The sequence below is a fragment of the Schistocerca americana genome, chromosome X, assembly GCF_021461395.2.
Source record: "Schistocerca americana isolate TAMUIC-IGC-003095 chromosome X, iqSchAmer2.1, whole genome shotgun sequence".
In the NCBI taxonomy this organism is placed as follows: Eukaryota; Metazoa; Arthropoda; class Insecta; order Orthoptera; family Acrididae; genus Schistocerca; species Schistocerca americana.
Genome location: NC_060130.1, coordinates 850658896 through 850684054, shown reverse-complemented (window position 1 = coordinate 850684054; position 25159 = coordinate 850658896). Strand labels below are relative to the sequence as shown.

The 25159-nt window shown below is 39.0% G+C and overlaps 1 protein-coding gene across 4 annotated transcripts in view; it reads right to left on the bottom strand.

Moving 5' to 3' along the window:
• The window catches only part of LOC124555302 (exocyst complex component 1), a 277770-nt gene that overhangs the window by 215631 nt on the left and 36980 nt on the right, over positions 1–25159 (bottom strand). For all 4 annotated transcript variants that reach the window (XR_006968531.1, XM_047129176.1, XM_047129177.1 and 1 more), the window contains 2 exons: positions 5192–5362; positions 167–256 (listed from right to left, as the gene is read on the bottom strand). Coding sequence is in view for 3 of the 4 variants with exons in the window: in XM_047129176.1 (XP_046985132.1) it covers positions 167–256; positions 5192–5353 (252 nt within the window). In the remaining variant the exon portion in view is untranslated. The remainder of the gene's footprint in view (positions 1–166; positions 257–5191; positions 5363–25159) is intronic.

The following is a 25159-nucleotide window of genomic DNA, read 5'->3' as shown; positions in this document are numbered from 1 at the left end:
TACATATGAAATCTTTTCACATCTTCAGACACAATTCCCATAAAACAAAAGTTTTAAATTTGAAACTAATATGGCACCACACTTCCACTTCTTGCTATATGAAAACTAAGAATTAAAAATTTACTGTTTACATCCACTGATATTTAAAATATTTAACTATACTTACAACAGATACATTTTTCCCATCAAACAACTTCATTTCTGTAAGAAGCCAGGTTCTTTTCTTCTTGTAAGCATTTTTATCTGTCTTTTTAACCTGTAACATAGAAAACTCAACATGTCAGAGATAATTATTGATGGTTTAAAGAAGAGAGATAAGTACAAAAATGACTTTTCTAACATTTTAAGAATGACTGCAGCAAAGAATTTACCTATGGCAAGCATTTCATAATCCGTATAAACAATGGAAGGATTAAAGGTAATTACTCAACTTCCATTTGTGGTGTTGGCACGTCGACAAGTACAAAACAAGGTTGAAATCATCAGTAATCTTTCAAATAATATCTTTCCTCAAAGCTAACTGGTTCACAAAACGAAATGTGTGCATGTGCACACATCTACATTGCTCTGGCACTGCTGCCTGATTTTATGATTTCATTTTCTCTGTAATGTACACTTTTAAAGTCAACAAGTTGTACTGGTTGTTCTGGGTAACATATATTGCACATTACTCATAAAGCAACAAATAAAATGTTAAGCTAAATATATTAATCACTGTCACCCCAAAATAGAATGTCTTCCAACATCGCCAAAGTGTACCCTAAAATAATGTACAGCAATTACGCTTGAAAAAGTGTAGTTTGTAAATGACCGCACTTTTTGTTGTGAAAACCTGTTGAAAATGACTGCATCAATGTAATGTACACCTTTTTGAATTATAGGCACTGACATATTACTTGCATAAAGATCATTTCTCAGTCTTGTGTTCACAACAAATGAGCAGCAGTGCAGTCACCGTATAATTATGTGCCCTTTCCATCTGTAGTGTAAGGCATTATGTAGGAGTAAGACATGTGTAAACAACAAATGCATGGTGAAAAGAACATATGACAGAAGATAGCAGATGTTCAGCAAAGTGGTGTAGGAATTCCCAGTTTATCAAAATGGAGTTACATCAGGTTTGTGAATGAACACCATGTATAGTCCATCTGGTGTTCTGTTCGACTTGGCAAGTAGCCACAAAATATTACCTCATGTGATATTAAGAAATGAAAGAATTAAACTAAGGTAGCTAAAGTGCATGACAGACATTAACAATGGACAAAACTCTGATTGTTTGCATAGCGCTGTTCAACATCTGTTTCATTATTTTATAAGAGCTTCCCATTTACAAGGGTAGATTGTTAAGACTGATGTTAGAAAACAATAAACACAAATGTATTTCAACATATGCACAATATGTTTACACTATGCATGGCATGGTCATTCAAAAGAATTGTTTCAATGTGTAGTTCGTGACTTCTGCCAGTACAGTGGGTGATGCAAGAGCATGCGCATTGTACTGGTGCAAGAGTGCTTTACTGCATCTACGTCACTTCTGCTTTAACTCATTATGCAAACAATATATTAATGTTGTGTAAAGACAAACAGTCACAGTTTTACACTTTCCCAAATACTAATACAAGGTGATACCCTCTAAATTCTAGTAGAATAAGTTGCCATCACTTTTTCCACTAACAAAACAGTTTTTGGTTCATCTTCACTTCCAACTACTGTTTTTATTTCAGTTCTTACTCTGGGTGAATTTTGGGATTCATAAATCATCTCCAGTTATATAACATCACCAGAAATCTGATTATGGTTCAAATTTTAAAGTCATGAAAGCATTGCTCTACTTATGTTCTTTTTGGCTTCATTCAACTTTTGTCCATCAACAAGGCTTTGACTTCACTTCATGCAGTTATGAAACTGTCTTTACTTTCATAGCAATTTTGTACCACAGCTGTTGAATAAAGGCAGATCTTTTAACTCTTCCCTCACATATCTGCCCAGCACATACAGATGTAAGCTATATTGCACAGTGCTTCTGAATTTTATCCATTTGTGCTCCACATCCTCAGCCAAAAATCCTAAAATTTGATGTTGGCTCACATAATCTATAATTTTTTTCCTGTCACTTTTGCTCAGTAAAAATATTTTCCTACTTTTCTTAACATTTTTTGTAATACAACTAGTCATTTTTGCTGTGTCTTATGGTGAGTAATTGGTTCAAAAGGTTCAGGTCTGTTACTTACTACATGGTCTAAGATGTTGCTCTCATGAATCAGTTCTCTAATATTGACAATAATAGTGCAAGTATCTCAACTCGACACCACTTCAGCAACTTGTGTGTTCCTAACCTGCCCCCAGTTATCCTACCGGATGAAGCGACCTATAGTGTAACATAGAATTCAAACTACATGTTGTTCCTGGCAAATCTTCACATCACTGAGAGGTGAAATCTAGGTTTAAAACACACTGAAAAATTTGCTATTCAACCAGGATTTGACATCTCGGTTTCAACTTGACCGCCAGGCCCAACAGAGAATTCTCTAAGTGTTCAAAGCAATTTTCAGAAAAAATGTTCAAGATGCTCTCTCACAAATCCCTGTCTCTGGTAGCACTTCACTGCATAACACTCCCATTCTATAGTTCCCCTTACTGCGGTTAACACGATCAGGAAATTTACTTGTAATATTCTCCTAGTTTTATCTTATGTATTCTGCATTCCTGACATAAGTGGTCTATAAAAAGCATCCAGTAATCATGTTTAATGAAAAGGATAGTTGCTTCTGCCATATAGCAGAGATGCTGAGTCATAGAATGACACAAAAAATAGACTGTTTTGTATGTGTTTTTTTAACTTTATGATAGTCTTTTCGTTGTGCCTTTCTGCGACTCAGAATCTCTGCTACATGGTGAGTAGCAACTATCCTTTCATTATATTGTTACATTCCATCCTTGATTTTCCGTTGCTCAATTATCCTGTTTGTCCCACCTTTGATGATTAGCTTCACCCAGATTATTTCAGATTAAGAATCCATAATGAGCACAATAGTTATGATTAGAGTTCTTTACAGTATTAAAAAATGGTATTACAACAGGCGCTTAACCTACCCTTATGATATACGAAGGGCGTTTGAAACGTCCGTGCAAAAATAAAAACTACTTACTAGTTCAGGGTAAACCTTTTTTTATTTTTCAACATAGTCTCCTTTTAGACTTATACACTTCATTCAACGCTGTTCTAATTTATTGATCCCTTCCAAATAATAGGAATTGACCAAGTCTGCAAAATAGCTATTAGTTGCTGCAATCTCCTTCTCGTTTGAATAAAATATTTGTCCTGCCAGCCATTTCTTCAAATTGGGGAACAAATAGTAGTCTGAGGGAGCCAAGTCTAGAGAATAGGGGGAATGTGAAATGTGTTGGAATCCTATTTCCATTAATTTTGTGACCACAACTGCTGAGGTGTGTGCTGGTGCAATGTCGTGATGGGAAAGGACTCTTTAGCGGTCCAATCGCCAGCGTTTTTCTTTCAGCTCGGTTTTCAAACAATCCAATAACGATGAATAATATGCACCTGTAATATTTTTACCCTTTTCCAGATAGTCGATGAGGATTATCCCTTGTGAATCACAAAAGACAGTCGCCATAACCTTTCCGGCTGAAGGAATGGTCTTCGCCTCTTTTGGTGCAGATTCTCCCTTGGTAACTCATTGTTTAGATTGTTCTTTGGTCTCAGGAGTATAGTAATGTATCCATGTTTCATCCAGAGTGACAAAATGATGCTTAACGTCCTGCAGATTCTTCCTGAACAGCTGCATACCATCCTAGCAACATTTCACACGATCCCATTGTTGGTGAAGCATGAGCAATCGGGGCACCCATCTTGCAAATAGCTTTCTCATGTCAAAATTTTTATGCAAAATATTATGTACCCATTCATTCGAGATGCCCGCAGCACTAGAAATCTCACATACCTTACCTCTTCTGTCATCCATCACCATATTATGGATTTTATCAATGATTTCTGGAGTCGTAACCTCCACAGGGCATCCAGAACGTTCAGCATCTCTTATGCCCATATGGCCCCTCAGAAAATTTTGAAACCACTTATAAAGTGTTCTAATCTAAGGTGCAGAGCCACCGTAATGTTTATCAAGCTTCTCTTTAGTCTCCTGAGGCATTTTGCCTTTCATAGAGTAATGTTTAATCACCACACAAAATTCTTTTTCGACCATTTTTTGACAATCACTCGACTTCCTTGATTAAGAATGCCAAACACAAAGAAATAGACCAATATGGCTGAAACTTGGTGTCCGTTCTTTCCAAAGATGCTACTAACTAAACATGACCTTGATACACGCCAATGGTGCCATCTTTCGGACTTTGCACGGACTTTTCAAATGCCCCTCGTACATTCCAACCTGAATTTTACTGCAGTTCATTTCCTTTCAGTCACCTTACTGTTTCTAATACTCAATGGGCATTTTTACCCTTAATAAGTGAGACTAATTCTGAGACCTTGCAGTGAATGTCCTGTAGTTTACTAATTCCACATAAATGTTTTCTCTTTCAGATCTGCAGGGACAAAAGTTTGCCTTTGAGAGTACATGACTGATCTTTCTTTGATTAAGGTAGGGAATTCATCAACCCTATGGATGGGTTCCTCCAAACTTTATATTTATCTCTAAGGTAAGATGAATAAAGTGAGGAGTAATAGTGCAAGGAAATTTTGCCTGCAATGTCCTTTAATCTGTAACGTATCCCTTCCTAGATCGGTAATTATTTTCACAATTAGTATTCCATTATATAAGAAACAAAATAACTTATGTATGGCTCATGTTTGCAATATCAAAAGAACGGCATAATGAAGGTGGCACTTGGTTCAGCTCTCTCTCTCTCTCTCTCTCTCTCTCTCTCTCTCTCTCTCTCTCTCTCGCCATTTCTGAAAGAAATGAATGTTTCAGTCAAGACTCTTTAGTGTTGCTGCTTGAACCAGTACTCTTCATCCCAATAAATTATTCTATGAATATATTACAACACAAGTGGAAAAGAAGGGGCATCAGAAGGTGCAGTGGTTATGATGATGTGTATGCCTATTGCTGGCACATTAATACTCTTTTTACCAGGAAAGTTATGGCCTTAGTTACTTCACAGATAACAGACATGTGTCTTACTTATTATCTTCCTCTTCAATATTTCTTACCTGGTGAATGGCCACAGAAAACGGCTTTTCTTTTGAGACTGTAATGCATAAAAGGTGTATTTTCTTCTTCTTCATTGGTTTACTGACATGAACTACAGCCACAAGCTGTTCATCACTTGGCTGAAATAATTCCCTCTGCAATATTCTTCTCACTGATGACATGATGTAACCCTTAAAAATTAAAAAAAAAAGTAAAGCTGTAATTCAAAATAACAATTTCATTGATAAAAAATCCATAAACACAAAAAATACACAGTCAAGTTAATAATTAACACCAGTCTGTCAACAGTTAAGTGATAACACCCAAATGTTTAGTCAATGATTGGTTCAGTTGGACCAGAGGACCGAGTCCATTCCGTGTAAACAGAGCACACACCGTTATGGAGGCACCATCAACTTGCACAGTGCCCTGTGACCAAATTGTGTCCATGGATTTGTGGGGTGTGCACCACACTTGAACCGTACCATCAGGTCTTACCAACTGTAATTGGCACTCATCTGATGACGCCATGGTTTCCCTGTCATCTAGGGTCCAACCAATATGGTCATGAGCGAAAAAGAGGCACTGCAGGAGATGATATGGTATTAGGAAAGGCACTCGCATCATTCGTCTGCTGCCATAGCCCATTAACACCAAATTTCATCACATTGTCCCAATGGATACATTCATTGTACATCCCACACTGATTTCTGTGGTTATTTCATGCAAAGTTCCTTGTCTGTTATCACTGACAACTCTATGCAAACACCACTGCTATCTATTGTTAAGTGAAGGCCACCGGCCACTGTGCTGACCATGGTGAGAAGTAACACTTAAAATTTTACATTACTTAATACATTGAAATCCCTGTGCCACAGTGATATACCACACTGCTAGAGCAGCCAAAACAAAATAACACAGCCCATTGATAAAATGGAGTATTTGTTTTTGGTTGTAGTGTGAATGTTATAGCTGTTAGGCCAATCTATAGGATTTCTTTAGCAGTGCGGATTGACATGACACAGCTGCAACATTTCATTTGTTACCAACAACAAATTGCCACATGATACTGCACTTTATCAATACAATGTGCCATATTGTGTTGTCTCCTCTAGCAGCAAGCTAACAGACAAATACAAATTATGTAACTTTTTTTTAAAAAAAAAGGTGACTTAAAATCGCAACAATACTTTGGAAGGGGGAAAAAAAAAAATCACTACTAGATACAAAGGTTGGACAGAAAAATAAACATATTCCAGACCTCCTGCTACATTTATATCTACTTTTGTACACCAGATGCATAGAGTACCTGGCAATATTACATACACACATCAAAAAAAGTGTTGCATCACCCCAGTTCCCAGAACTCCTGGAGATAGATGTTGACTGTGGATATTGTATCACAGACAGTGTCCATCTGACTGTTCAGAGATGTCACTAAACCTGCCCAAAGATGTAAACAACCATGCATGAGCAGCACCTATTAGACGGAGGAGGTCCGACAGCCAATCAGTTCCAGTCATTCCACCAGGAAAGAGGTACATGGATTGTGTTGTCTGTAGTTCAAACATGCCTAGACGGTCAATACTGCGGTTCGATCACATCTGCATTGTTACTTTGTGCCAGGAACGACTCTCAACAAGGGAAGTGTTCAGGCGTCTCAGAGTGAACCAAAGCGATGTTGTTTGGACGTGGAGGAGGTACAGAGACACAGGAACTGTCGATGACATGCCTCGCTCAGCCCGCCCAAGGCCTACTACTGCAGTGGATGAATGCTACTGACAGATTATGGCTCGGAGGAACCTCGACAGCAACGCCACCATGTTGAATTACGCTTTTCGTGCAGCCACAGGACGTTGTGTTATGACTCAAACTGTGTGCAACAGGCTGCATGAGGTGCAATTTCGCTCCTGACGTCCATGGTGAGATCCATCTTTGCAACCACGACACCATGCAGTACGGTACAGATGGGCCCAACAACCTGCCAAATGAATCGCTCAGGATTGGCATCACGTTCTCATCATTGATGAGTGTCGCATATGCCTTCAACCAGACAATCGTCGGAGATGTGTTTGGAGGCAACCCAGTCAGGCTGAATGCCTTAGACACACTGTCCAGCGAGTGCAGCAAGTGGAGGTTCCCTGCTGTTTTGGGCTGGCATCATGTGGGGCCCACGTACGTCGCTGGTGGTCATGGAAGGCACTGTAACAGATGAACGACACGTGAATGCCATCCTCCAACCGACAGTGATGCCATATCGAAAGCATATTGGCGAGGCATTGGTCTTCATGGACGACAATTCGCGCCCCCATTGTGCACATCTTGTGAATGACTTCCTTCAGGATAACAACATCACTCGACTAGAGTGGCCAGCATGTTCTCCAGACATGGACCCATCAAACATGCCTAGGATAGATTGAAAAGGGCTGTTTATGGCTGACATGATCCACCAACCACTCTGAGGGATCTACATCGAATCGCTGTTGAGGAGTGGTACAATCTGGGCCAAAAGTGTCTTGATGAACTTGTGAATAGTATGCCATGACGAATACAGGCATGCATCAGTGCAAAAGGACATGCTACTGGGCGTTAGAGGTACCGGTGTGAACAGCAATCTGGACCACCATCTCTGAAGGTCTCGCTGTAAGGCGGTACAACATGCAATGTGTGGTTTTCATGAGCAATAAAAAGGGCAGAAATGATGTTTATGTTGATCTCTGTTCCAATTTTCTGTGCACGTTCTAGAACTCCTGGAACCGAGGTGATGCAAACCTTTTTTTTTTTATGTGTGTATAATGCTAAACTAATTGGTACCTGGGGTCTATAAATCACATATTGTTGCCCTGAACTGTGTGGTGGATATACAAATCATTATTGCCCTTTCATCATGCTACAGATTTGAAAATAGTACCTTACAATCATGGCAGGTAATTACACATTTCCCCGTCAGTTACTGGACCTACTGTCCGTCACCTTCATTTATTCATACACATTCCTTATCAAATCTCTATGGAATGGTAGGAGGCAGTAATAAGCTGTCAATAATTTTGCTATTCATTCTGCTTTCGGAAAAACGATTATGTACAGCTGCTTGTGTCATTAACATTCAGTTTGTCATTGTGACCCTGGCATAGTGAGTATATGCTCTTTGAATCCTCAGTTATGATGATTTATATGAGTGTTTAAGATACAGCTACATCTATACTCCAAAATGAATCTTGTGGTGTGTGGTGGGGGGTACTTTGTGTAACACTGCATGGTATTTTCAAAAGATGTATGCAGGACAAAGCAGTATATTCTGCAGATCAGTCTGATGAATTTTCTTGGTAACACCCATAACTTTCAATCTCCTCCAGTCATATGAAATTTGCTGCCTCTTGAATAAACAATATCTACACTACATTGCATAAATAACATTATGTGGACACCGTAGAGAGGACTCACTAGGTGTGTGGAAAGATGGTTTGGAGCACCCAACATTTAGGTTATTAGCACATGTATGGAAGTCAGAGATGTATATTTCATTTAAGTGTGCTACAATGGAATGTCTTATAATATGAAATATTGTAATATTGTAGGCTGATGTACAACTACATCATGCTCCAGAAGTCACCATATGGTAAATTATCTATCTGTTTATTTATTTATATAATAGAGGGAAACATTCCACGTGGGAAAAATATATCTAAAAACAAAGAAGATGTGACTTACCAAACGAAAGCGCTGGCAGGTTGATAGACACACAAACAAACACAAACATACACACAAAATCCAAGCTTTTGCAACCAACGGTTGCTTCATCAGGAAAGAGGGAAGGAGAGGGAAAGACGAAAGGATGTGGGTTTTAAGGGAGAGGGTAAGGAGTCATTCCAATCCCAGGAGCGGAAAGACTTACCTTAGGGGGAAAAAAGAACAGGTATACACTCACTCGCGGGTGCCCGCCCACACACACACACACACACACACACACACACAGACACTAGCAGACATTTGTGCTAGTGTCTGTGTATGTGCGGATGGTGTGTGTGTGTGTGTGTGTGTGTGTGTGTGTGTGTGTGTGTGTGTGTGTGTGTGTGTGCGCGCGCGCGCGCGAGCGCGCGAGTGTATACCTGTCCTTTTTTCCCCCTAAGGTAAGTCTTTCCGCTCCTAGGATTGGAATGACTCCTTACCCTCTCCCTTAAAACCCACATCTTTTCGTCTTTCCCTCTCCTTCCCTCTTTCCTGATGAAGCAACCGTTGGTTGCAAAAGCTTGAATTTTGTGTTTGTTTGTCTGTCTATCAACCTGCCAGCACTTTAGTTTGGTAAGTCACATATTCTTTGTTTTTAGATATGTTTGTTTATTTATTTATTTATTGTTCACCTAATGCAACCTGTATAAAGTGTATACTCTTTAATACTAACCTACCAAATTCAATTTCGATCACTGTTTCCATAGTTCTGTCTCCTGCTCTCCTTTGACAGTTGAAGTTTGTGACTTTCCACAGTTCTTTATCCTAACAGTCGGGTGGTCTGACAAGTGGTCTTCACCTATCTCAGGAACTCCACTTCAGTACTGTCATTGTCCATCATCTATCATTTATTTGTGTGATATATGCTGGTGTTTCAATTTTAAAGTCTTTACTCTGTTCACTATGTTCTGAATTCCTGTTATTGTTCGTATGTCTTCATTTCTTTTTGATGTTTCTTAGGGAGGCACAGGAGTCACCTTTCCTTACTCTCTGAACTGTTTCTAGTTTTCTTTTGAAAAACTTATTTAAAATCCAAGTTTCACTGCTATATATTACACTACTGGCCCTTAAAACTGCTACACCAAGAAGAAATGTAGATGATAAACGGGTATTCATTGGACAAATATACTATACTAGAACTGACATGTGATTACGTTTTCACGCAATTTGGGTGCATAGATCCTGAGAAATCAGTACCCAGAACAACCACTTCTGGCCTTAATAACGGCCTTGATGCGCCTGGGCATTGAGTCCAACAGAGCTTGGATGGCATGTACAGGTATAGCTGCCTATGCAGCTTCAACACAATACCACAGTTCATCAGGAGTAGTGACTGGCGTATTGTGACGAGCCAGTTGCTCAGCCACCATTGACCAGACGTTATCAATTGGTGAGAGATTTGGAGAATGTGCTGGCCAGGGCAGCAGTCGAACATTTTCTGTATCCAGAAAGGCCCGTACAGGACGTGCAACATGCGGTCATGCATTATCCTGCTGAAATGTACAGTTTCGCAGGGATCGAATGAAGGGTAGAGCCACAGGTCGTAACACATCTGAAATGTAATGTCCATTGTTCAAAGTGCCGTCAATGGGAACAAGAGGTGACCGAGACGTGTAATCAATGGCACCCCATACCATCACACCGGGTGATACGCCATTATGGCGATGACGAAAACATGCTTCCAATGTACGTTCACCGCGATGTCGCCAAACACGGATGCGACCATCATGATGCTGTAAACAGAACCTGGATTCATCCGAAAAAATGACGTTTTGCCTTTTGTGCACCCAGGTTCGTCGTTGAGTAGACCATCGAAGGCGCTCCTGTCTGTGATTCAGTGTCAAGGGTAACCGCAGCCATGGTCTCCAAGCTGATAGTCCATGCTGCTGCAAACATCATCGAACTGTTCGTGCAGATGGTTGTTGTCTTGCAAACATCCCCATCTGTTGACTCAGGGATCAAGACGTGGCTGCACGATCCATTACAGCCATGCAGATAAGATGCCTGTCATCTCGACTGCTTGTGATACAAGGGCGTTGGGTTCCAGCACGGTGTTCCGTATTACCCTCCTGAACCCACTGATTCCATATTCTGCTAACAGTCATTGGATCTCGACAAACGCGAGCAGCAATGTCGCGATATGATAAACCACAATCGCGATAGGCTACAATCTGACCTTTATCAAAGTCAGAAACGTGATGGTATGCATTTCTCCTCCTTACTCGAGGCATCACAACAACGTTTCACCAGGCAACGCCGGTCAATTGTTTGTGCATGAGAAATCGGTTGGAAACTTTCCTCATGTCAGCACGTTGTAGGTGTCGCCACCGGTGCCAACCTTGTGTGAATGCTCTGAAAAGCTAATCATTTGCATATCACAGCATCTTCTTCCTGTCGGTTAAATTTCGTGTCTGTAGCACATCATCTTCATGGTGCAGCAATTTTAATGGCCAGTAGTGTCGTATGTGAAGAACACACTGTTCAAAAACCACATTTTTAATGCTTGTTGGCATAATAGATATAAAAATGGTTGCGTTTCTGCCATAAGCCCTCCAGCCTAGCATAGTTTGGCAAAAATTTCAAATTTTAAGTCTCCTTGCATTTGAATTAAGTGCCCCAAATAAATATATTTGTTAATATTTTTAGACAGTTGTTCAGTATTCTTTTGGTTTGCAGTTAATTGCTGAATTAGATTGAAACATGATACATCACATTTAAGAATCTGTGTGAAATTTTTCTTAGTCTACAGGAAGTTATTTAATTTATCATTTAACTTCACTATCACAGTAGATGGTTTGAATAGTCATGTACCTGTGTGTCTGCCTGCATATTATACTAATGTTGAACTTCTGAAGTCTTTATAGGGATTGCGTTGTTCTATTAGGTTTTGGAAAAAAAAAAGATATGTTGATAATAACAGAGAAAATTAATTAATTAAATGCATTGTAAAACAGTTGTTAAAATACAAATATTATAAAGATAATGGAAATTTCTGGATGGGGCAATATGTAAAATAAGGGAAATTCAGCCACTCACCTATCGTGGATCGATACATGGAGCACACAAACATGTAACAGGAAACAGCACTCACTCTAACATTCGAGCAATAGCCCTTTTTCTAGCACAAAACGCTCATACACCCAAATGCACACTCCCATGGTCACAGTCACAGCTGCATGACTATAAGAGTTTGTGTTTGGGTGTCTGTCCAGTTACAGGTGTGAATGTGTAAATGAGTGTTCTGTGCTAGAAAAAGAGCTATTGCTCGGAAGCTAGTGTGGTTGCTGTTTTCTGTTAAGTGTTTCTGTGCTCCATGCATCAATCCACTATAAAAAAAATCCTCAAAAACTAAACCCTATATACTACTTGTATTTTTTTGTTCAATTGAGATAATGATGCCTGTGCGACTTGCTTCTGTGTGAAAAATATCAATTATTTTCAGTTTCAGTGAAATGTGTGTTACATTTTTGCATTTATTGAACAGAGTAACCATATGATTTTGATCAGTAAAGGAATTTTAATAAATTCATTTCAGAATTTTGTCTTTACATTTCATATTATGTCTCAATGCTAGTTTAACTGGCAAAAAAATAAGTTGATGGTTCTCGAATGACAAACTTTTGGTGGGTTCTTTGATAATTCTGTATATGGCAAAGTCCATATCAATTCGGGCACGCTAGGAAAATATCTTACCTTCATAGTCTCAGATGTTAGTGAATGTAGCATATGTTAAAATGAAGGTCTAACTAAGGAACATGTACTTTTTTGTTTTCTCCAAAATAATTTCTGCTCTGAGACACAGCCCTCCAAAGGTGACACTGTGCATACCATTCTGAAGATGCAAATTTTGGAAAAATTGTTAAAATGCTGTATCTCTGGAACAGTTCTAGATATTTTATTGTTTTTTTATTTGAAATGATTTATGATTACAAAGAAATCCTCCGTTTGGGCTTACCTGTCAAAGTTGTTTCACTGTAGCATTATGAACTTTTTTTTATAATTTATGGATTTTTTCTTTCAAAAATGCCAATCCATAAAATTTTGATTTTTTTCTGTTGATTAGTACCACAAATTCCCTGAAAAGGAGAGCTTCCACTTTTAGGTTGAACAGGTTTTATAGAAAATTGAAATTTTTTGCCATACATAAAACCTGTTTCATTACCACATTATCACATAACAGGCTCATAAAAATCTAAACCGAGCCTTATTCACATAATTTTAGTTTTGAAACATGAGTAAGAGGCTCATTTTTCAAGCATTTTAAATTGTTTCAAAGTGTATGTGAAAGGTCATAAGACTTAAAGGTTTCAATTTATAGAACTTCTGTGCACTCTGTTTTGTACTGGAATTAGCCAGTCAATGAACTAAAAATGAGTGCCACTGCTTCAGTATCTTCCTTTGATATAGAGTGATGTCTTCCTATTAAACCAATAGGACTTACAATCTTCAAAACATTGTGAACAGGAAGTGAGCAATGATGGCATCGTTGCTGTCCTTCAGCTGGAAACCTATGTCCACAGCTGTTCCATGTGGTAGCATAAAGTTCACTACAATTTTGTTTAACTCATAACTGGTGTCTATAATCTCTGCAATCCACCAGTCACAGTCATACACAACTCCACAAACATCCCCCTGTCAGGTTTTGAATCGGAATATTACACTGCAGTTTCTGAGGTGTTCGTCAAACAAACGAAATTTCTTCTTTCTTGCTCTTTAAAGTGCGTGCAATATTAGTTTGCCCATCACTTTGAGTCCAAAAATGTGTCTTCTGAATCCCTTTCACAGGAGTATTTGTTTGGACCATTCTTCTTTTTTCTGCTCACAGAATTCTTTGATTTCCTCTTTGGACAAAAGAATGAAGGGCATGGATGTGTAAGATTTCACGACATGAAATCCTCAGCATTCTGAATCACAGCTGTATTTGGTCTGGAAAGATTATGTTTTGTAGCATGGTGCTTCAGCCTGCACATGCCCATTCACTTCTGCAATGTGTTGTTGTTGCCACTTTTTCATGTACTGGTGTGTTACTGCGTTCACTGACCACTTACCAAGTTCATCAGTGAAACTGTTAAATGCGACAGTTTTCTTAATTAGTTCATTTTCCTCCCATGTCGCTTATGTAATTTCTGCATAGTTATCTGCTGCATCTTCCAGGCCAAGCATCTGTAAAGACAGTACTCCCTTTCCAGGGCAGTCACCACATTCTTGAAACAAACAAGTCTCTCGCTTTATGTCACAGACGACTAATGACTTCACACGCCCAACCAAGGTGTCTTATGTCATGTGCTAGTTCTTTAAAGTTGCCACACAAAGTTCAAAATTCGCGCAGTATACATATAAACAGACATCTCTAGGTGGGGTGTGGAACTACCCACGTAGGTCGTAGTGCATTCCAATATGTAAACTTGTATAGTTGCTCTTATAAACTGCAAAAGTTTCTTTAATACTGTGAGTCATGTACTTTTTCACATTCACAACTTTTTTTTGACCTTCAACTGTTTCAGTTATAGTGTCTTTTTTGTTGGCACTCTGGCGAGAACAGTCCCACTTATCTTCCAGATAAAATGACTGCACTATTTGAACTTGAGCTGCTTCTATAGGATGACCATAATAGGGATCTGATCTTCCTAAGACTCCTTTTACAGACCTCACATTTCTTGATTCATCAACCACGTACTTTGATACAGATGGAATGTGGTTCAAAATTGTTTTCTTTGAAAATGTCTCTGGAATAATAGTTAAAACTTGCACCTTTTCACTGTAGGATGCACAATATTCAACAGCTGAATTGATCTATGTGAAAAATGCCTGGCAAAAGGTGCAACAGTGTTTTGGTTCATTTTCTTCTGAAGATGGAATTTCTACTTTCAAGAGTGTGGTCAGTTTTGCTGTAGTGTATTCACTCATAGCTTTATTAATTTCTCTGGGCTTTCCTGATGCATAGAGCTCAAGATTCGACTTCACTGGCCATAGTTTCTTAACAGGACTAACACCTACATCTGTAGTTGACTGATTCGGGGTATTTAATTCTTCCTCTATTGATGCAAAATCTGCATCTTTTGCACCATGGGTGGCTTCACCTTGTTCAGATACTATCATTGTTGTTATTCTGTCCAAACATTTAGAACACAAAAAGTTGTCACTGAAATATCTTCACTTTGAAACAGAGTCTTCAAATGAGAACAATTATTCCCAACCTGAACAAAGTCTGTTTTTTTGTTTGTCTTATATATCACTCTTTTATTGATATGCAAATAGTCAGTACACTTCACTCTCCTGTGACCCCTGTCACACGACATTTCAAACAGTCCTTTTCACAAAACACATTACTGTGTCAACAGACAAATTCTTCACGAAAACACATGACTCACTGGATGGGCTCAGATTTCTTGGAAGCCTCTTCAGTAAACAAATTCGCATTGAACAACTACAATACAGAAACCTGCAATGAACAACCATGACAAAGGAACTACAACAGAGTGTAAGAAATAACTGCAACAAAGAAAGTGAAAAGAAATAACTGCAACAAAGACAATAGAAATAAACATTGTAACAAAGAAATTAGTAAGAAACAACATCAGTGCGGAGAGAGATTACCCTTGAAAGTAAAAAAAAAAAAATGATTTTTTAAAATCAGACCTGTCCACCTTAAAAGTGGAAGCTCTCCTTTACAGAGAATATATTACTACATGGTACTAACCAACAGGGAAAAAACTAACTTTTCTGGATTGGAATTTTTGAAAACAATTTTTTCTGTAAATTATAAAAAAAATTCAAAAGGCGACAGTAAAAGAACTTTGACAGGTATGTCCAAATGGAGGATACCATTGTAATCATAAAGCAATTATCTTTCAATTATAAAAAACTAACAAAATATCTAGATCTGTTACAGAGATACAGCATTTTAAAAAATTTTCCAAAATTCGCATCTTCAAAATGGTGTTCACAGTATCATCTTTGGAGGCCTGTATCTTGAGGCAGGAACTTTTTGGAGAAAACAAAAAAATATGTGTTTCTTACTTACTCCTGAATTTTAACATATGCTAAATTCAGTAACATCCAGGACTATGAAGGTAACCCCTCTGCCTGAAGTGATATGGATTATGCCAGATATAATTTTGGTCTCAAATTTTATTAATTTTGTGCTGTTTTTGGGATAGGAGGGAGGTGGTGGAGACTGCTCTACCCCACACTGTGAATACCACGGGAGATGGTGCAGAGCAGAGGGAATGCACTCCAAGTTGGCAATATATTTCTTGCTTGTGCAGTGCATATGTAAGGACAAAGATTGATAGAAGGGACTGAAAAATGCTTGACTGTTTCAAATGATTAAAGCTCATCCCCTATGGTAAGTCTCCCCTGAGCCATGGTAAATATTCATAATGTAGCAACATATGACATTTTGTGTGTACGTCAATTTATAAGGCAATTTCAGCTTTAATTAAGAGTATTAACTTCTGTAACTGCCTTGTGAATGTCCTTCCTCCATCCCATGAACTTGCAAGCACAACCAAAATTGATATTTGAAGCATTACCACTCAGCATCCCACTTCTTAATTCCATTTAGATATTTTGTTTTTCACAGAAATAACACACATTCTCCATTACCAATGGTTCAGTCACAGGAAACTACTGAAATATATACACAACTTTAAACTACTGAAATGCTGTTTAGTTATACAGTTTCTAGTATCACACAATTAAAAGTGAAATGTGTCTGATAATTGTATTACTAGATAGGACAGGGTGGTGCAGATAAAAGTAGCTTGTGTAACTATAAAGGAAATGCAGTGAAATTACAGAAGCAAAGAGCTGAAATGGACTTATCATTTATTTACAATGAAAAATACAGTGAAAAATACATTTACAGACAATGCTGAAAGTGACCCCTGTGAAATCAATTCACAGCTGTGCACATCTAAATATATTCAGATACACCAGGGGTAAAGGTTGGATACCGATGGTGGCAACTCCATGGCTTATCAGTTCCTGTATTGTTTGTGGATTTGTTTCATAGACCTTGCCCTTCGAGTGTCTCCACAGAAAAAAAATCACATGTTGTTAGATGTGGTGAACATAGTGGCCATAAATGTTTGCTGACAGTTTTTTCCTCAGTGAAGACACCATGGATTCGTTCCAGGGGTACCTTAGATGTGTGGCATATTGTCCCATCTTGCTGGAAGAAGCTGTACTGTCTTAGATATTCCATGAGTTGTGCACAAAATGTACCACAAATTTTCATATATCTAACTGTGTTGAGTGTAGTGCCAAAAATAACAGTGCAGTGATGAATGTTCCTGTTACACCACACCAAACACCAATTTTTTTCATCATGGAGTGGTTGCTGACACATAATGTTAGGGTTTTCCATTGTCCTGTATCTTGTGTTCTGAATTTACATGACCTGAAATGAAACCGTGCTTCATCACTCATGATGTAATGGAAAGAGTTTAACAAACCGTCGCTGATGTTATTAAAAAATTATGTGTCGTAATCTACATGTTTCTGACTGCCATTCTCCCATAACTGCTGCACAACTGTCACACAATATGGCATGATTTGGGCTCTGAATAATTCTTTAGTGAATGTCTGCAATAACTTCTGGTGTGCAAACTGAAGGACTTCTTTGTCGTTTTACATTTTGCACAGATCAGTAGGTTCACCAATTTTTATACAGACTCTGCAATCCTCTACCTGGATACATAACCCCAAAAATTTTGCAAGTTTCCTTAATCAAACCTGTTTTCACATATGCTTCCACAACTTCAGTTCTTTTTCTATCGAAAAAGTAACAATCGATTATTGAATAAAACTGTGCATTGTTGTAGTTGTTTACTTTATTTCAGAAGTTGAAATACTGCATTCGCATTTGAAGGGAAGGTACAAGTATATGATCAAGTCATATGGAGAGATTAGAGCGCGCACGGAGGCTTTCAGACAGTCGTTCTTCCCACGAACCATACGCGACTGGAACAGGAAAGGGAGGTAATGACAGTGGCATGTAAAGTGCCCTCCGCCACACACCGTTGGGTGGCTTGCGGAGTATAAATGTAGATGTAGATGTAGATTCTCATTTCAGATACTAAAACTTATTAATATACACAGGTTCTTAGTAACTAGAACGTCTTGTTCTAGTATTGGGGATACATGAAGTGTATGAGGAGCCAAAGTTCACAAGACAAAATGCTAATTAAATGTATGATTAATTAGAATGGATTTCACTGTTTGATTAATTCATCAACTAGCATCACAATACAATAGTATTTGTGTCAAATGATATATAAATTCTCCCGTCCTCTTTCTTCTCCCAACCTCACTTTGGTCATTCAATAACATTGCCCAGTAAACTGACAGATAGTAATTAGGTATTTCTATATCTTCACAATCTTCATTGTTACATTTACTGTGACATTTTGTTTCTGCAATTATATACGCGGTGATCAAAAATTTATGCTTGAGGGCACTGCTGCAGTGCATATGCAACGGTAAGTTATTGAAAAGGCTGTGTATGTAAGGATAATCGATCATTTATCATTTTATATCACACGATTTGCTATCAGCTTTAGAAGACGTTTAACAACTGAAAATGCTACATTTTCTTTTCTCTGTGAGGTACTTGATGGGTTAAACAAAAGATTTTGAATGCTAGCCATATGTTTTGATTTAACTAAGGCGTTTGATTGTGTTGATAACAAAATATTGCTCCAGAAGGTGGACCATTATGGAATACAGGGAGTAGGTCACAATTAGTTCACCTCTTACTTTAGCAACAGACAGCAAAAGTCATTATTCACAGTGTTGAGAATGGCTGTGATGTGGGGTCTGAGTGGGGGTATGGCCAAGTAGGGGGGGGTGCCAGGGATCAGTGGTTGGCCCAGTTCTGTTCCTTATTTATATAAATGATATGCCCTCTAATACTAGAAGTAAATATAAAATATTTCTGTTTGCTGATGACACTAGCTTGGTAGTAAAGGATGTTATGTGCAACACTGGCTCGGTTTCAAATAGTGCAGTTCATGACATAATTTCATGGCTTGTCGAAGATAAACTAACGCTAAATCACAGTACGACTCAGTTTTTTACAGTTTCTAACACACAATTCAACAAAACCTAATGTTTTAATTCCACAAAATGGGAATATGATTAGTGAAACTGAACAGTTCAAATTTCTAGGTGTTCAGATAGATAGTAAATTGTCATGGAAAGCCCACGTTCAGTATCTTGTTCAAAGACTTAATGCTGCCATTTTTACTATTCGAATGGTATCTGAAGTGAGTTATCGTTCAACATGAAAATTAGTCTATTTTGCTTCAAGTTCCGGGGGATTGAGCAATACAGGCTCCAACAAAGATAGCGAGTGGTGCACCTCAGAATAGGCAACCCTCAACCCAAATATGAACCCAACGTACAGGGTACAAGATCATGGTTGGGTGCGGGACATTGGTAACCAATGTCAGCCCTGCAATGATCATAAATACAGACGTTTCTTGCCTTCCACACCTTAAGTCGGACGACTGTATATAAGGGACTGTGCCAACTATTAAATGCACAGACTTAATTTACCTTTTAAATATTAACAGACATAGATAAAGGACTACAACAAGTAGTATATATATAAAAAATCAACCCAGTCACAAGCACAGAGTACAACTGCTAGTGGCTGTAAAACATTTATAATGACAGTATTTTCAACTGTACGCTCATTGAACACTCAATGGCGCTCTGTCAAAAGACTTTTCTTGTGGCTTGCCGTCAAACCAATTGTGATTCAACGGTGCACACTAATACCAACAGGAAACATCAATGGCACTCTGTTGACAGGTAGTAATCTTGCCAAGTTATTAATAATCATAGAGCAAGTTGCTTGCCATTAAACAAATTATCATTCAATGGTGCAACACACACACACACACACACACACACACACACACACACACACACACACACACACACACACACACACACACACGACCACAGGCAGATTGAAACTGTCCAACAGTGAACGTCGCTCTGTTAGGAGGCAATCTCACCAGTGCAACCTAGCGGGCAGTAAAATGAATAGCGAAACGCGACCGTCCACACAGGCCACCTGCCACCAATTGCTCGTACACTAGTATGTCCTCTCTCTTTGAAAACTGCTAGCGATCGCACACTAAGCACAGTGACCCCCTCTGACGATGCACCAGAGGACAGAGAGCACGGCTCAACCTCCTCCTCCACAGATGAAGTGCAAGGGGGAATATCAAAGGAGGGCCGCACTACAGCTTAGGCTTTAATTTGACTAACATGCACCCGAATGGACCTATCGTTAGCAAGGTTTTTAACCAGGAAGTTGATCAGACCCAGTCACTTGAGGACCTGGCATGGGCCAATATAACGGGGGCCTAACTTACCAACACTAGGTGGTCCCCTGGCCACATAGGTGTTTTAAGTTATATACAAAAACTCGATCCCCTTCCTTTATTTGGACTGAGACACAACCATGGTTATAGTGCTGAGCTTGCCGGAGGTGGGCTCGCTTAATATTGCGCCTAACATTCTCCCAATTGTGCTTAATTTCATCCGGATCCAAATTTGCTGGTAAGAGGCTTTTGATATTCCATAGATTGGCTAGGGGAGAATTAATTGGATAAGGAAGATTGAGGGAGGCGGGGGTCACGCCAGAAGCCTAATGCTCAGCAGTGTTAAAAGCAATGACAAATCCCACTTGTACTGTGCGTTGGCATAGTAAATAATTAAGGCTGCCTTTAGGTTCCAGTTAACATCCTCAGCAAACGAAGGCTGGGGATGGTAAGGTGTGGTGGTAACATAATTGATGGCATTATTAAAGCAGAACCTGTGAAACACTTTTGAAATAAAGCCGGGTGCATTGTCGTTAACCAGGGTCTTAGGGAGGCCAAAGAGGGTGAAAACTTCAGTAAGATGGTTAATGGTGGTGCGTGTCGTGATCTTCCTGCCAGGGAGGAGCAACGTGAAGTGGCTAAAGGCACCCACAATGACCAAAATACAGCGGTTCCCTTTCTTGGTCCTGGGTAAGGGTCCCCATGTGATGAATGAAGACCTTATCCATGAGGATAAACTCTCAGTCAGATTGCAATAATCCCTGACGAGTGTTATTTCCTAGTTTCCCAATTTTACAGGCCTCACATTGCCTAACTAACTGACGGACATCCTTATTCATTGCTGGCCAGGTGACATGCTGACACATTTTGGTGACTGTTTTGGCCACCCCTAAATGTCCGCCTAGGAGTGTAGTATGAAAATACTTAAAGGTGGGCTGAACAAGGCTCTGGGGCAAGCAAATCCTATCCTGACTGGACCTGCCGAACTGCTGACAGAGGACTCCTCTGTGTAAGGTATAACTTTGAACCTCCTCCCCGTTCAACATGGCCCACCTAATGGGCCCCAAGATGGGATCCTGTGACTGTAGCTCTTTGAGGTTAACAAATAGTTCAGGGGTCTCTGACAGGACAGTTCCGACAAGGATAGCGTTCCGGCAGGCATCTTTTTTAAGATCTTCCCCTTTCTCCTCAAACATGTGACTCAGCGCATCTGCGACCTGGTTCTCGGCCCCTTTAATATGGTGAACCTTAAAAGGAAAGGTCGATATGCATACCGCCCACCTGGTTTTTCTTGGCCTGGCTGATATCCAGCTTAATGCTTGGTTATCCATCTCGAGGTTGAACTCCCTATGCTCAAGATAGAATTTAAACTTCTTGAGTGCAAACAAAACAGCGAGAGCTTCACATTCGTACATGGAGTACTTCAATTTGACCTCGGACTGACACCTAGATATGAAGGCAACAGGGTGTCTATCCCCTTCAATCTGCTGCAGGCGGCTGACAGCAATGACGGTGCTTGACACGTCAGTATGGACAATGAATCGGTGATTGAAGTCAGGGATGGCCAAGACTGGGGGGTTGGTGAGGGCAATTTTCAGGGCGTCAAAGGTGGCTTGTTGGCTCTCTCCCCAAATAAAGCTCACCCCTTTCTTGCGCAAGTTGTTAAGTGGTGCAGTCAGCTGAGTGAAATTCGGCTCACACTTTCTGAAATAATTGGCCATCCCAATGAAACTTGTGATGCCCTTCTTACTGGTGGGTGGGGGAAAATTTCTAAGACTGGTGGTTCACTCCTGATCGATGCGGATTCCGTCATGAGAAACCAAATACCCGAAAAAGGAAGTTTGTTCTTTGGCCAAGGTGATCTTGGATGGTTTAACCATCAGACCAGCACCCCACAATCTCTCCACAACAGGTTCCAAATGATTTAAATGTTTGTCAAAGGTCTTAACTAATAAGACAGAACTAAACTTGCATGAGTATCCTTTGATTAAATTCATTGATATGTAATATAACCACTACAATACTTAGATTTTAAGGATTGATGGACACTACTACTTTGTGAAATGTGTCATTTCCATTTTACTGAAGTTATCTGTAAAGACTGGTTTTAGATACTCCATTGCACTGTTCACTGAACCTCATAAGCCCCAACCTGATAACTTGGTGAAAGCCAATTTACTGACAATAACTCTTTCTCAGTCACACTGTAATTTTTGTCATACTTTTACAATGCTACGCTTGCAAATGCTACAGGATGTTGTTCTATTTTACCATTTACTACTTTCTCTTGGAATAAGTGAGCTCCCAGTCCATTATTACTACTGTCTGTCATAAGGCAAAATGGTAATCTCAAATGTGTTGTGTGCAAAATTTTGCTATCACATAACAGTCTCTTTATTTCATCAAGAGCTTGCTGACACTCATTACTCCATACCAATAATATAGTCTTTTTTGTAAGATTATTCAGACAAGATGTGTTTAAAACCCGAGTCTTTACACATTTTCTGCAAAAACTAGCTAACCAATGACATTAACTCCTCTTTTCGACTTATGGGAATGAAATTTTGCTTTGGCTAAAATCTCATCACTGTCAAGCAAAATTCCTTCCACAGTAATGCTGTGGCCAAGAAATTTTAACTTCTTCACAGCAAATTTACACTTTTCCAACGTCAATGACATACCCCCCCCCCTCCCCTTCCCTTAATTTCCTTCCTACTTTCTTAACAATTCGAAATGCTTTTTCCAACTTTTTCCTGTGATTAAAATATCACCTATATAAATAATCAATTTTGCAAGTAATTCTTTCCCCAGAACAAAATCTAAGCATCGTATAAACTCTGCAATGTAAATATTTAATCCAAATGATGCAATACAGTATTGATAAAATCTACCACCTTATAGGAAAGCAGTATATTTTCTGAAATTAGGCTTAAATGAGATCAAATGAAAACCTGTGGTAAGGTCACCACTAGTTACACAAGTTACAGCTTTAAATTTATGCAATAATTCATCTTTACTTTCAGAATGGTCAATTTCTCTCTCTAATATTTTGTTTAAGTGTACTGAATGCAATACAAGGCATATCCCTCCATATGTTTTACATAACACAATGTTTGGGTTACTTATTCACTGCAACTCCTTTCAGTAAGTACCCACTTACATTTTTTTGTACTTCTCTTTCTACAGCCTCTCTTCTTGAGATAGGAATTCCATAAGGTTTAACACAAATGGTTCCTGTGTTATTTAAGTTTACAGTGGTAATTCTTCACTTTTCCTAGTTTCTCATTAAATACATTACAGTATACACGAAAACTTCCTTGAATCCTCTTTCTGACTTTGGTTAAGTTTCTCAGCACCTTCTACTTTGGTTGCAACTAAACTATGATAATATTCTAAATCTTCCCTCTCATTTAAACTAACCTCCTCCTCTTTCAAGTGTCCTCTATCACCTATACACTTTACCCTCCTACCTGATTAGTATTATTTATGCTATGTACTATTATCAACTTTGAGAAGAAATTCTACTTCTAGGTTCAGTAAAGTATACGACCTTATTTGTCCAACAGAATCCTACTCTAGCTTTAACAGTCCAGTTCATGCCCAAAATAATTTCCTTGCTCAAATCAGGTATCACAAAGCATCCCTGGATAAATCTTATCTTACTGATTTTAAATCACAGTGACATTTATTTGTTTGCTATTTTATTATTTTTTCAAGTAACTCCTCTAATCTTAATCACTATTAGAGGTAACTCAGCAAATTTACTCCATCCCTTAATTTTTCAGGACCACTACACAAATTGAACTCCCTGTATCAAACTGACACTAACTTTCCTAGTTATCAGTTTCAATATGAGTGTATGGGCTTCCATACATGTCACTATCACCTTTTCTTTCTGTTTTATATGAAAGACGCTTCTAAACTTCGTTGAATCCTGTATCTTTTACCTCATCTTTTTTTGTGCGTATTTCTGTTCTCAGTTGCATGGTACTCACAGATATATCAGTTTTTTTCTAAGTTATCTAAAGTATTTCTTGTCTCTTCCCACCATTCTGAACACAAGCTTTCACGTAGGTTTTGCAGAGTAACTTTTATTCTACTATCACTCCTTTCATTATCATAATGATCCCAAACTATCCTTAAAATTTCATTATATATACATTTTTTCAAACTCCCTCCCATCCTTACAACAGTTTACTGTTTTACTGATATCAACTAGTAGAATCTCACTCTCCTGTGTCTTCCTTTCATAGCTCTGGCCTCCCTGCATGAATTCATTGCAGTCCCCATACCTACCATCTATTAACACTTCATCTTCAACTTCAACTTCCACGTAAATCATGCCATCTAATTCTCCATAAAAGTCAGTCTCACTTCCTATTTTCTCTTCAATACCTTTGACAACATCTTCACTATCCTAACTACACTCATGCTCATAAATTGAAGATAATGCTGATACATGGTGAAACAACACTCTGGTGGTTGGTTTGCCATTTTAAATCACCTTGGGGTATGACCATGTGGTGCATTTGACCTGCGGTCGTCGCACAATGCTGCTGGCAGCAGTCCTCATACGTAGAGGTGTGTTGGTGCATGTCAGAGTATGGTGCAGCGAGTAAGAGTGCAGACATTTTCAGATGTGCTAATAGTGACTGTGTGTTGAAAATGGCTCAAAGAACACATATTGATGACGTTATGAGGGGTAGAATACTAGAGCTACTGGAGGCTGGTCAAACACAGCAGGCTGTAGCATGGGCCCTCTGTGTGCCACAAAGTGTGATCTCAAGATTATGGCAATGATTCCAGCAGACAGGAAACATGTCCAGACAATACAGTACGGGACGTCCACAGTGTACACCACCACAAGAAGACCGATATCTCGCCATCAGTGCCCGCAAACAGCCACGGGGTACTGCA